At 37.0% G+C, this 13,464-nt stretch overlaps 1 protein-coding gene across 1 annotated transcript in view; it reads left to right on the top strand.

Moving 5' to 3' along the window:
* The window catches only part of LOC121877457 (U3 small nucleolar RNA-associated protein 4 homolog), a 37,785-nt gene that overhangs the window by 22,720 nt on the left and 1,601 nt on the right, over positions 1–13,464 (top strand). The window contains exons 9-11 of the mRNA XM_042383226.1: positions 2,290–2,360; positions 5,725–5,856; positions 8,303–8,437. Of these exons, the coding sequence (XP_042239160.1) occupies positions 2,290–2,360; positions 5,725–5,856; positions 8,303–8,437 (338 nt within the window). The remainder of the gene's footprint in view (positions 1–2,289; positions 2,361–5,724; positions 5,857–8,302; positions 8,438–13,464) is intronic.

The raw sequence follows: 13,464 nt of genomic DNA, 5'->3' as shown, positions 1-13,464 counted from the left end.
GTGGTGTTATAATTGTTTTTCAACTCTTATGTTTGGGTAGGTACAGTATATGTAACTTTCTTTGTTTGATTTTACACAGTTACATGCACACACCATCCTACACACATATTGTCCTAAGGGCAAACACTTAAAGGGAATATATATTTCTTTGCACATGAGTTAGCCAACCGAGTAAGGGAGGGGAAGACGGTCGGAGAGTGTAAAGGGGGGAGTGTTGCTAGGGAATTGGTGTACCAGCTGATGTTCGTTACTATGGTAAAACAGGGAGTAATTTGCAAACGGTGGTTGTGTTGAACTTTCTTTTGGCTTTTATTTACTGATTTGGCAATACAGTATTTTTTGTTGGAATCTGTATTATCTTTATTTATTCCTCACATTTCCTGGTACTGTACTGTGTACTTTATATTACTGTAAGAAAACTATGGCTACTGGAGGAAATTACACACAAAAGTTTTTTCCTAAATACTCCCTATCGTAAAATACTGCACTGTATTTTTGGTGTTTTATGTCATTATTTATCATTTTTATACACTTTTTCATTCACCATAGGCTGAAATTGCATTCATATTTTTTGCATTATTATTGAAAAATTAAACAATAACTATGGCCCTAGGAAAGTGTATGGTATCCATAAGGGTGATGAGAAGATTAAGCCTAAGACCTTATCAGTGAACTAAAAGTAAGTGTACAATACAGTGGTCCCTCGGTTAACGAACACAATTCGTTCCAGTGGGTTGTTCATTAAAATATTTTTTTTTAACCGAATCCATTGTTTCAATGGGATATTGGGTAATTGGTTCCAGCTCACTGAAAAGTACATACAAAGTAAAAAAAAAATGCAATAAAGTACACTTACTTTGAGGTATGTATGTAGAAGGTTCCTCGTTGATGATGATGATGGGAATTAGAAGTGGGGGTGGAGGAGAAATCACCTTTCAGAGGACCCATGCTTGATGCCGTCATTTCGCCAATAAAATTTTAAGTTCACTTGGTGTAATTCAAGATTATTTTATTTAAATCAACACACACTGTGCTATATATTATCAATATGTTAACTAAATTTCAGAATGACCAATAATATCAATGAAAAAATGCAAAAATATTCAAGACGCCAACAAAATAGAAGTTCACTCCACTGTTAACAGAGCCCAACTGATGCCTGGTGGCTGAGTCAAGTGTCTGATGGGCGCACAAAAACCCTAGTTCCCAACACTGCATATATTATCAATATGTTAAATAAATGTTAAAATGACTAATAATTGTAATATAAAAAATGCAAAAATATTAAAGAGCACAACTTTATTGATATTTACTCCACTGGAAACGAATGTAAACATAGAACAGATTACTGAATTGGCAGACTAACCCATCAGCTGATGCTCACAACAAAACGTGATGTTCGTAAGGATTTCGTTAATCGAAGTTTTGTTCGTTTGCCGAATTGAAGATCCTTGTGGGAGGTAATTCGTTAACTGAAATTTTGTTAATCGAACCGTTCGTTAACCGAGGGACCACTGTACTTTATGTACATTACTTTTTAAAATTAATTTTGATTGAAAAGCATGTTTTGTTTTTTCATAATACTTGGTGTTGTACTGTATTTTTTTTTTTAAATGGTGGTCTTTGGAAAAATTTGCTCAAGGAGACGGTGATCTCACTATCGGTTTTACAAATTAGTTTGCCTTAGTGAGGTATTACTGTACAGGAATTTACCATATTTCATTTTCTGTTTAATAGTTTATGATGGTATAATATTGCTTAAAGCAGAACATCAAGCACAGTGAAACAATCACACAACAGCAATACAGTACTTAGTGTCTTGGCACACTTTTCAAGCAACACTCGTGCCAAACAACACCATCTGACTCAGAAGAGGATTTTGGAGGAACAGAGGTTGCTGAGACAAGCTGATGTGCCTTGGGAGGTTGCCACTTGTCATATTTTAAATATGTTAATCCTTTTGGACCATTTCAGACACCGCAGAAATTTTAATAGGTTAAATTAATTGATCTATGTAATAGACCGCTCAGAGAAGGCCACTCACGTATATAGGTCTATGAATTTGACCATTGGTGGATTAAGCAATGGCTGGCTCTTTGTGTGTATTGTCTACCCTGATAGGAAGATATGTGGGTTTTAAAAAAAAGTTGTAAAATTATAAAATTTTCTCCTGAAAAGGACAAGTTTTGCTCACCAAATATAGGGGTGTAATCTGATTCTCTGTATGCCTAACGAGAGCCACAATGAGATTTTATTCTTAAATTTTTGTTCTAATCTGATTTTCAACAGGTGTAGACACAGTCCTTGCCTTGAGCTACTACCCTCCAAAGACTGTGTTCAGATTCCCTTCACTACCTTATGTGAGTTACATTATTGGTAAAGATTTTTGTTGATCTATGTGTACAGGGCCCTCTTTCATGTAAATTGATTATATTACTATTAAGTAGAAATGCTGGAATGGATACTAAGGGCAGTCATAAAATATAATTTTCATTCTTTGTTGTACAGTACAGCCAGGTATCTTGTTCAGAATATCAAGTACCTGTACATACAGTGAACCCTCAAAGATTCAGACCCGGTAAATCATTGTGAAAGATTCGGACAAAATTTGGGGGTTCCGGGGGCTAAGAAGTCTCCTATAGAAGCATTCCCAAAACAGAGCAAAGATCATCTTAGGCCTGTGTAACTAAGATGTCAGTGTGCAGGACACAGGTGCCCAAGGCAGGAAACATAAGAAGATTTGTCAATTGTTGTTTGTGGGAATATTATTTCATTCACTCTAATATGATACAATGTTTCTTACTATGTTATTATAGGTAAATGCATGGTTTATATAATTTATATATCACCATTTTCAAATTAGACTACAAGTTAAGTATTTCTCCCATACATATTTCGATCGTACGCCTGGCAATGAGAGTGAGTGACTGCTACCTGGTAGTTGGAGTATCGTCTGCTGTTGTAACTCCTTGCTACCTGCCATATTTCACATATTGTGAAAGAAAGAAAATGAAATAATTGTTGTCAGGGCAAACACATAAATGGAATACAGTATGATCTCATATTTCGCACGATATCATTTTGCGAGATCCGGCAAGCTGAATGCTGGCCACTGTCTCGAATGACGTCACAGCTCTCATACCAGTTACAGTCATTTCTGCTACATTGCGTGTTTTGTCAAAGCGAATTGGTTGTAACTTTTGCAAGTGAATGTTGGCTATAGCGCGATTCCATCCTCAACATTTTAAGTGTGGCACGAGGTTATGCAATGTTTACAGTTCACGTTTGACATCACATGTTCAATTGATTCATGTCTTGTTTGTGAGGTGTTTTTTGAGATGTATTCTGTAGATTTTGTCTTTCTTTTTTCAAATTTAGTTGTTACTCATAAATACTGTATGAAAGAATAAGTAACAAGAATGTTTCGCAGTGAAGACTAATAACGGTTTACATCAGCGCTCTCTGTTTACTTCATGTGATCAGTTGAATAGCGCGGTTTCTGTGATTTTCGCTGTTTTCTCCAATTTTGTTGTACAGTATTAGCGATAAATATGGAAAGACAAGGTAAGAAAATTTTTTCCAAGAAGCGTTCTGGTGATCGAATTGCCAGTGGTGAACGTAAAAAAGGTTTACAAGAATGCAACTATCTCGTTGTAGCCCGCTCCATCCTAGCGATCGCCCGGGCTGCTATTGTGTGCTTTTGTTGGGTGGTGCTACCACCTGTCAAGTCAAGTTAATTTCCTCTACTTCTACTGGAGTTCCTACTGGTGCTGGTGGGGTGGGACAGACCCACTTAAGTGGCCAAATAAGGATAAGCGGGATAAGCAGCGTGTGATTACGTTGCTTGAAGGCCTAAAACCTAGTGAGATAAGAAAGATTACTGGTTTTCCAGAAAGCACAATTAGATCAATAAAGACATAATTTGTATCATTTGGAGGTTATACATGGAGAAATCACAGGTTGATGCAGAGTGGCCAGTCTATATTGTTATTTTTCCCATTAATTTATGTACAATATTTGCATTTGGCTCAATTTTTCCATTCTATAATACTGTACTCACGAAATACAAGATCTTACTGTACAGTGGTCCCTCAATAACGAACGGTTCAATTAACGAAATTTCGATTAACGAATTAGCTCCCATTAGGATTTTCAGTTCCATTAACGAACAAAACTTCGATTAACGACAGCCTTACGAGAAACATGCCTTGGTGTGCGCATCAGCTGATCGGCTAGTCCACCACTACAGTAATTGGTTCTGTGTTTACATTCGTTTCCAGTGGAATAAATATCAAGAAAGTTGGTCTCTTGAATATTTCTGCATTTTTTATATTAAAATTATATTTTCTTTAAATGAACACTGCACTGCGCTATATATTATCAATATGTTAACTAAAGTTCAGAATGACCAGACTGACTGACACCTGGTGACCAAACCACGCATCTGATGGGTGCACAACTAACTAGTTCCCTGTACTGCATATATTATCAATATGATAAATAAATGTTAAAATTTGATATAAAACATTCAAAAATATTAAAAAGTTCAAATTTATTGATATTTAATCCATTGGAGACGAATTTGAATTTAGAACAGATTACTGAATTGGCTGAGTACTGTACCTGCTCAGCTGATTCTCACAGCAACAAACTGGTATGTTAGTTCCCTCTACAGTACTGCATATATTATCAATATTTAATGTTAAAATTACTAATAATTTTAATATAAAACATTCAAAAATATTAAAAAACTGAAATTTATTAATATTTAATTCACTGGAAACGAATTTAAACTTAGAACAGATTACTGAATTGGCAGACTGGGCCATCCGCTGACCAGCTGATGTTCACAACAAAACGTGATTTTCATAAGGATTTCATTAATCAAATATTGTTCGTTAACCGAATTGAAGATTCTTATGGAAGGTAATTTGTTAACTGAGGTGTTCGTTAACCGAGGGACCACTGTATATTTAATGTTTTGTTAATTCTATTACCGGTATATAGTACTTTGTATGTATACTTTTCCGTGAGTTGGAAACAATTATCCAATATCCCATTGAAATAATAGATTCAGTTAACAAAATTTTCAGTCAACAACCGTCTCTGTTGAACCAATTGTGTTCGTTAATCGAGGGACCACTGTATACATTTCTTTGCACACTAGTTATCTGGCTCAGTGAGGGAGAGAGTAGGGGTGGGGAGCATTGCTAGGGAATCATCATCCCAGCTGGTCTCTGTTACTATGATCAAGTAGGGAGTGTATACAAATGGTGACTGTGTTTAACTTTTTTATGGCTTTTATTTACTGATTTGGCAATACAGTATTTTTGGTTATAACTTATTCCTCATATATCCTGGTACTGTATATATTGTTTTAAGAAAACTATGGCTTAAGGAGGGAAATACACCAAAGTTTTTCCTAAATACTCCTTACTAAAATGGGTGGTGCACCTTACATGCTGTAAAATACAGTACTGTACTGTATTTTTTGGTGTTTTTATATATTTATCATTTTTATGCATTTAGTACATTCACTGGAAGATACAGAAAATCGTCTTTTTCGGACAGGTGGTCCCCCTTTTTAGTCTGAATCTTCAAGGGTTCACTGTAGTTTTGAGTTTTTAAGAAAAGGTCTATTATGTTATTCCTCTTTCCTGACTGGCATACAACAGTCTGCATTTTTATGGTTTAAAAGGTTATATGAATTATGTTTTTCTGTAGCCTGGATCCATATCAGTTGCTGGGGAGGCGGAATGTATCCTTCTTCGCTATAAGGAGCACCTGGAGTTGTGGCAGCTAGGAAAGTCTTCACAAGCTGATGGACCTACTGGCCTGTTCCTTCCTATTTCTCAAGTAATTATTATTATTTTCATCATTTTTATTCTCAATATGTTTTGAAAAGTAGCCAGGATAGAATTTTTTTATGCACTGCTAGTCTATGTTTGGCAACAGGAAACTTAAACAAGTGGAAAATTTTGTGTTTTTTGGGATGTATCATTGGCTGTGATGATAGATGTACAGAATAAATCAAAACAAGAAAAGGGCAAGCAAGAACAGTATTTAATAATTTAAAAGACCCAATGAAAAAGAGACATTAACTTCAATTTGAGAAAAATGGCAAAGATTATTATATGGGTCAGATGCATGGACACTTTCAGTAGACACCAGAGAGAGTTGGAGGTCTTTTGATGAACATAAGTACCCTTTCTGTAAATTGTTCTCATTAAACTATATAGTATCTCCTTAACCCTCTTATTAGTACGAATGACTCTAACCCCTTGTGTACCGACTCCTCTATGAGTTGAATAAAATTGTCCGGTATCAGTCAAATGAGAACCTTAAAGTGACATCTCCATAGTTAAGGAGTTTGTTGAGGTAGTCTACTAACCCTTATAAGCTGAATAAAATTGTCTGGTATTAGCCCCAAAAAATATTAAAAGTGGTATCCCTGTAGTGAAGGGGTTGAGAATTTTATTTTCGCTAATGCCAGAGGATTTTTTCAGCTTAGGGGAACCCTTGGCAATCAGGGGGTTAAGCCGATCTCAATTAATTGAAATATTTTTTCTTCTCAAAATTGAATTGGGGATATAGGAAACATAGTTGCAAGCAACCTATTATTTATGAAGGTTAGAAAAATTACCAGCCTATTGAGGTAATATTACACCAAGTCCCCTTCATTTAAGTCTTTCAGTGGGATGTGGTGATGGATGTACCCAAATGTGTAAACAAATCAACTTTGTCATTCACCATTGGGACTGGAGGGAGAGACTAATCCTTGAGTTAATGGCCAGTATTATAAGCTGCCTAATCACAGTGGAGGCACAATAATTCTCAAAATACAAATTTTTGTTCTTTAATTAGTGGGTACCTCTATTATTACCTCTTTCAAAATTTTGCAGTAAAATATTCATAATTCATGGCCAAGCTTCGGTTGCTGCAGTATTTATTTACATAAACCCTAAAAGTTGTGGAAAAATCATTTCATTGCTCAAATTTGATTTAGAAATAAAGAAAATATAAATATTACTTCAGTGCTCTAATGTGGCTTAAAAATAAGGACAATACAGGCAGTCCCCGGGTTAGGTACGAGTTCCATTCCTAAGAACGTTCTTAAGTCGAAAATGGACTTGATTCGAACCACATACCCTATGCGCATTTCTACTTACAAAACAATGTTTAAAATCCCATTTTATCATAGCCTAAGTCCTTATATACTGTACCTCTAAAATCACTTATTTTAAGAGAAAAGAAGAAATAGAATGACAAAATACAATAAATGAAAGTAAAAAATAAATCAAGTAAATAAAACACTGTAAATTTAAAGTTTTAAATTTATGGGACCTCATTCATATTGACGGATGTTCATAAATCAGACTTACTGAACACGGGGACCTCCTGTAAACTGTAATATAAAACTAAAAAAAAGGAAAGAAAAAGAAAAGCAGTAAGTGAATTGTTTGTGGGAGGTAGGCAGTTGGGTGGTGGACTGAGGTTCCCTTCCCCCCTCCTGTTCCCAAGTGTTCAGCGCCACTCCAACCTCATCACTGTAATACAGTACAGCATTATGCAACTTCACCATAATTCTCATATTATTTAGGTTTACTGTGTGTTTCGAACTTATTTACAACTATTATAAATTTATAAATTTTCACACAACAAAACCCACATTCAACCCCGGATGAGGTGTGGCATTAAATTTCTGGTTCTTTGTTGATCTAGTGCTGTCAAGCCAGCCCTGGTACCTGCCTCTCTTGATGTTGTATTGACATAAACCACAAAATTTTGAGAAGGGAAATAGCTATTAATGTTATATAGAACTAATTTTTGTACAATATCTACAGTGTGTGACTGTAATTTTATATGTTTTGTTTTACATACGATGTTTAGTGTTTATTAAAGCGGCTTTGGAATAGTATATGAGTACTGTATTTCTTGGCTTCTGGAGTCAAACTAATTATTTCAGGTTAAGTCAGTAAAACTATAATTTGTAATTTGATAATTGATAATTTGACAATAATTCTAATAATGTTCTTTGTATTTATAATGTGTGCTAGATTTTGTATATAGATTGTAGGCTGCTTCATTTGTTGGGTGATGGGTTGATTGGTTGCATTAGAATAAAAAAGTTTTTAATTAGACAATGATGTTTTCTTCTTACAGATCTAGTGGATCTTTATAACAACACTCAAATACTTGCCTTCATTTGAAATACTGTGAAATTTTCAGTTTTGTTGTGTATGTCATCAACTAACTACTGGTGATTAATTCATTGATAAATTGTTTGTGTAATATTTTTCAGGATCGTATCAAGCTTCTTGAAATTCACTGCCATGAGGATGAGTTGATAGATTGGTGTGCTGTGTCTCCCCAGGCCGTCTGGATTGCTTACATTGTCAAAGGAAAGCTCAGAATCTTTCAGTTCTATCCACCGAAGGTAATTTTGACATCAACACTAGTAAATTAATTTCAGTTTTTGTTATATTTGACAAGCAAATTTTAATGACAACGTAATTTTCTAACATAATTGAGCAGAATTTGAAGTAGTTGTGGAACACAAAGAACGATAAGTTGGAATTAAGAATGAGAAGGCTTAAGTGGCTTAGGTAGTGTTAGGCACATTAATATTAGAATCGAGATAGAAAAATGTTGAAGGTAATGGGGGGATTACTTTGACCCAATGAAAGCATTAAAAAAAAAAAAGAGACCTGTAACCAAAACTTGCATTTGTTTACTCTAGATACACTTTACCTTCTACTCTTTTGGTACACTTTACAACCAAGATTTTAGAAATTAGGAATTGTTTACCATATGCAAAAAATACATTAACCTCTACGCCCTGGGCTAAGTACGCTGGCTGTATCCCCTATGCGGAGTAAATCGAGAAAAATCAACTTTAACAAAAGTAATTTTTAACCTTTTTGAATGATAAAACAATAAAAAACAAATAAGAAAAACTATATATTGACCCCCTTGAAACTTTCCTGGGGCAGCAGTGGTGAGGGAGATAAGGGGACAGTGTTGTTTTGACGGCTTGCACTCATGGTCACTACGCACTTAGCGGCCATTTTCTGCTTGCCTTTGTGTCTAGGATGGCCAGTAATGCATATATTTGCTGATCATAATACTTATTTCCTATAAATAATTCATTCAGAATATTTTATTAGCATTATTTTTCATAAAATGTGCTCGGCGACACGTGTAGTCTGTCGCCAGGCTATCTTTTTGTTTGGTAGAGCAAGTAATGCCTATAAATAATTACCAAAATAATATTTCCACAAATAAATACATTTATAACATAATCATAGCATTATTTTCCAGTAATACTACACTACAACTACACTCCTTCTTTTCCTCCTCTCTTCCAACCTGATACCTCTATAGCCAACTCCCCCTGACAAAGCCAATCTCTTTGGCACCTTATTCTCCTCCAACTCCACCTGAGACAATTCCCATGCTATCCCTCCTACTGAACCTATGCACTTTCCTATAATCTCCACTCACAGGGTTGCCGGTGTGTTATCCAGGTTGGATGTGAGTAAGGCGCATGGGCCAGATGGAATACCCCCTCGTGTTCTGAAGGAGTGTGCTGAAGCTCTGGCCCCTGTGCTTTGCTCGCCTCTTTTGCCTGTGCCTCAAAACCCAAACTTTTCCTTCTTCTTGGAAGCATGCCCTGGCTCAGCCCATCCCGAAGAAGGGTGACCATTCTAATCCCTCTAACTATCGCCCCATTGCCCTAACTTCATCCCTCTCTAACATTTTCGAAACTATCTTGAACTCCCATTTGCTCCGTCACCTTGAACGCCATTCTCTTTTGTCGGATCACCAGTATGGCTTTTGCCAAGCGAGATCAACTGGTGATCTGCTCTCCTATTGCACCCATCTTTGGTCATCCTCTCTTAGGGATTATGGGGAAACTTTCATCGTGGCCTTCGACATCCCCAAAGCATTTGACAGGTTATGGCACAAGTCTTTGCTTTCTAAACTTCCCTCTTTTGGTTTCTCTCCCCCACTTTGTTTTCTAATCTCTAGCTTCCTTGAGAACCGATCCATGGCAGTTGTTGTCGAGGGATCGAGCTATCGCTCTTTCTCATCCAGTAGTGGCGTCCCACAGGGTTCTGTTCTTTCACCAACTTGCTTCCTTCTTTTTATCAATGATTTACTTCACACTACAACTAATTCTATCCATTCTTATGCTAATGATTCTACTCTTCATCCTTCTTCACATTTTCCTCTTCCTCCTAAATCTCAAACTAGATCTGTTTCTAGAGCTGTTATCATTACTTCTATCAATGCGGATCTGTGCAGCATCTCTGAATGGGAAGGTACAAACTTGGTTAAATTCAATAAAAATAAAACTCGGTATTTACCAATTACACTTTCTAAATTATATGATCTCCCACCAATTACATTTCAGGACCCTATCATTCTGCCAAATTCTGAAATAAATATGCTAGGCCTCATCATTTCCTCCAATATGTCCTGGAAATCACACATCCTTAATATAGCTAAAGCTGCCTCCCGAAAGTTGGGAATGCTGTACAGATGCCGAAGCTACTTCACTCCTGAGCAGTTGCTCCAAGTATATAAGGGATTCATTCGTCCTAACTTGGAGTATTGCTCTCATATCTGGGGTGGCTCTTGTTCTAACCAACTATTAGATACGGTGGAATCAAAGGCATTTCATCTTATTAACTCTCCTCCTTCAGTCAACAATCTCTCTTCCCTTTCTCTTCGCTGCAATGCTGCTTCAATCTCTCTTTTTACAGGTACTTTAACGGGCAATGTTCAGTGGATTTGGCATCCTATGTATCGCCGGCAAGCCCGTGGGCTCGTAACACATGTCTTTGTCAGTACACAGCGCAATCACTAACGTATTTTCGAGTCCCAACGTTAGTGATTGAGCTGTGTACTGACAAAATTTTCGTTTGTAATTCCATTTAAAATGGCTGGCATGCTTAAAAGTGAGAGTTTTGTGGTGCTGAGAAGAAAAAGAGACACTCACTCATATGGGCTGTATGCGGTTGTGGTGTCGAACAACAATTCTCGGACGAGGGACCTCGGATGATAGTAAGTGCTGGTGTCGAGGATGGTGCAGAAGCTTCTCGCCAAATTTGCAGATGAGGTCGTGGTGATGGTCAGAGAGAGCCAACAAGGTCAGTGTGTTGACTGCTTCTTGATATGTGGAGAAGGAAGGGGAGAGAATAATCTTGCATGCCCTCTTTTGCACTTATTCTAGGTGTTTACGTTGTGTGCCATTTAGGGAGGAAGACCAGGTAAGGGAGGCATAGGTGAGCTTGGGAAGTATGAATTTTGAGTGAACACTGAGGAGCTCGGGCGCAAGAACTCCGAGGTACTTGATTTGGCGCAGGAGGCGGAGACGGAAACTGGAGGATTTGACAACTTCATTGACATGTGTTTTCCAATTAAGTTTGTTGTCTATGGTGATGCCAAAGAGCTTAGTGGAGTCTACAACCTGGAGTGTGTAGGGGCCTAAAGTAATGGAAGCAGTGTGGGACAATGTCGGAGGAGAGGTTGATGTGCAAAACCATGGTCTTGGTATGGTTGATGGTGATGTGGTTGTTGGTGGCCCAATTTTGGAGACTGATCAATAAATCCTGGAGGGTGGTGTAGTTGGGAGCCGAGTTGTTGACACTGATCCCTATGACGGAGTTGTTGACATATTTCCGGTGAACAGGAGTTTCTCTTAGGGCATCATTGATAAGCATAAGAAAGCAGAGCGGTCCCATCTTGGTGCCTTGGGGGAAGTCACAGGTGAGTGACTGAAAAGTGGAGACAGCCCCTCGGAAGTGTACGGCTTGGTGTCGGTCACTAAGGAAGTCTGTAAGCCATGGTATAAGACTTCTTCGAAAACCGAGGTTGATAACTTTGTTGATGAAAAATTGTGGTCGGCTCGGTCAAATGCTTTGGTGAATTCAATGAAGGTGACAGCCACAGACGTTTTACGTTTTTCCAGTTGGCGGTATATGTAGTCGAGAAAGCTGACATGACAGTGAGTGGTGGAGGAAGTTTTCAAATTACAGGTTGTACCTCTCTAGTCCGGCAACCTCGGAACCTGACCGGTGCCGGACCATGGAAATTCACCCTTTTCCTGGATAGATAGTGACTTGTGCTTATGCTTGGAAGCACTAGCACCTCTTTCTCTGCATCATGGTCTCTTTGAAGACATATTGAAGGGTTAAATGTCGTATAGTAGCTTCATAAAATTCGCGAGTTTTTAATTCAACGTATTTTATTGGAAAAAAAAAATTAAATAAAAATTTTGACGGTGGAAGCTTGAATTTCGACGGGTTTGAACAGCCCGCCAACGTGCAGACGACGTGCATAATCGTGTAAACAGCGTCATTTCTCTTATGTACAAAAGACTCATTATTGTATATTACTGAATGTCTTTTTTATTGAATTAATGTTTTTGTGTGCAAAATGAGCAATACAATTCATTAATAATACGTAGAATGTTAAAACACACAAGGAAATGACACAGCATTGTTTTCGTTGATTACAAAACCAGTGACTGACTGTTTCTACATAAAAAACTGAAGAAAATAAGACCTTGGTTGTAGCTGTAGTAAAATTAATATGGTTGTTTTAAGCGATGTTATTTAATGTTAATAAATGGAACAATAGAAGTAGCTAACGATAATGGTAAAGAAAAAAGAGAGATCGCGTATGTAAGTGCTCACACGTGAAAACATATCGTCATTATTTTACATAAGAATATGAAAGCAACACTTATTTACTGTTCATATATATTTTAATTAATGTCTGAATTTGTTTTTATTGAATTAATGTTTGTGTGTGCAAAATTAACAATACAAGTTATTAATAATGAGGAGACGAGACGGCTGCCGGCATTGTTTATGTTAAATCTTACGAAACTAGTGACTGATTGGTTCTACATATAAAACTGAAGAAAATAAGATCCTGATTGTAGCTGTAGTAAAATTAATGTAAACAAAATTAATATGGTTGTTTGAAGTACCTGTAATGTTATTTAGTGTTAATAAATGGAACAATATCAGTAGCTAACCATTCATGGTAAAAAAAAAAGTGAGTGCGCACATGTGAAAACATATCGTCATTACTCTACATAAGAATATGAAAGCAACACTTATTAACTGCTCATACATATTGAAGGGTTAAATGTTGTACTCTGTATAGGCAAACAGAGAGAGAGAGCAGCCGAACTACCGGATGTAAACAAACCTTTATTTCCCGCGGCTTTGTTGTTGTTTTTTTTACGGGGATTAGCCCACCCGGGCATAGGTCACCGACCCACATTGGGGCCTGAAGGGCACAAATTTAATACTCCTGAAATAATAATAATAATTCATATAAGTAAAAAAGAAAAAAAAAAGCTGCCTATCTGCCTATTGGACAAACTAAAATCGTTCCGGACCACAGGAGTTTCCGGACCACAGAATGCCGGACTAGGGAGGTACA

This window comes from Homarus americanus, unplaced genomic scaffold (genome assembly GCF_018991925.1).
Source record: "Homarus americanus isolate GMGI-L3 unplaced genomic scaffold, GMGI_Hamer_2.0 scaffold33468, whole genome shotgun sequence".
NCBI classification, from domain to species: Eukaryota; Metazoa; Arthropoda; class Malacostraca; order Decapoda; family Nephropidae; genus Homarus; species Homarus americanus.
The sequence above is the reverse complement of the archived record's forward strand: the minus strand, read 5'-3'. Positions and strand labels throughout refer to the sequence as shown.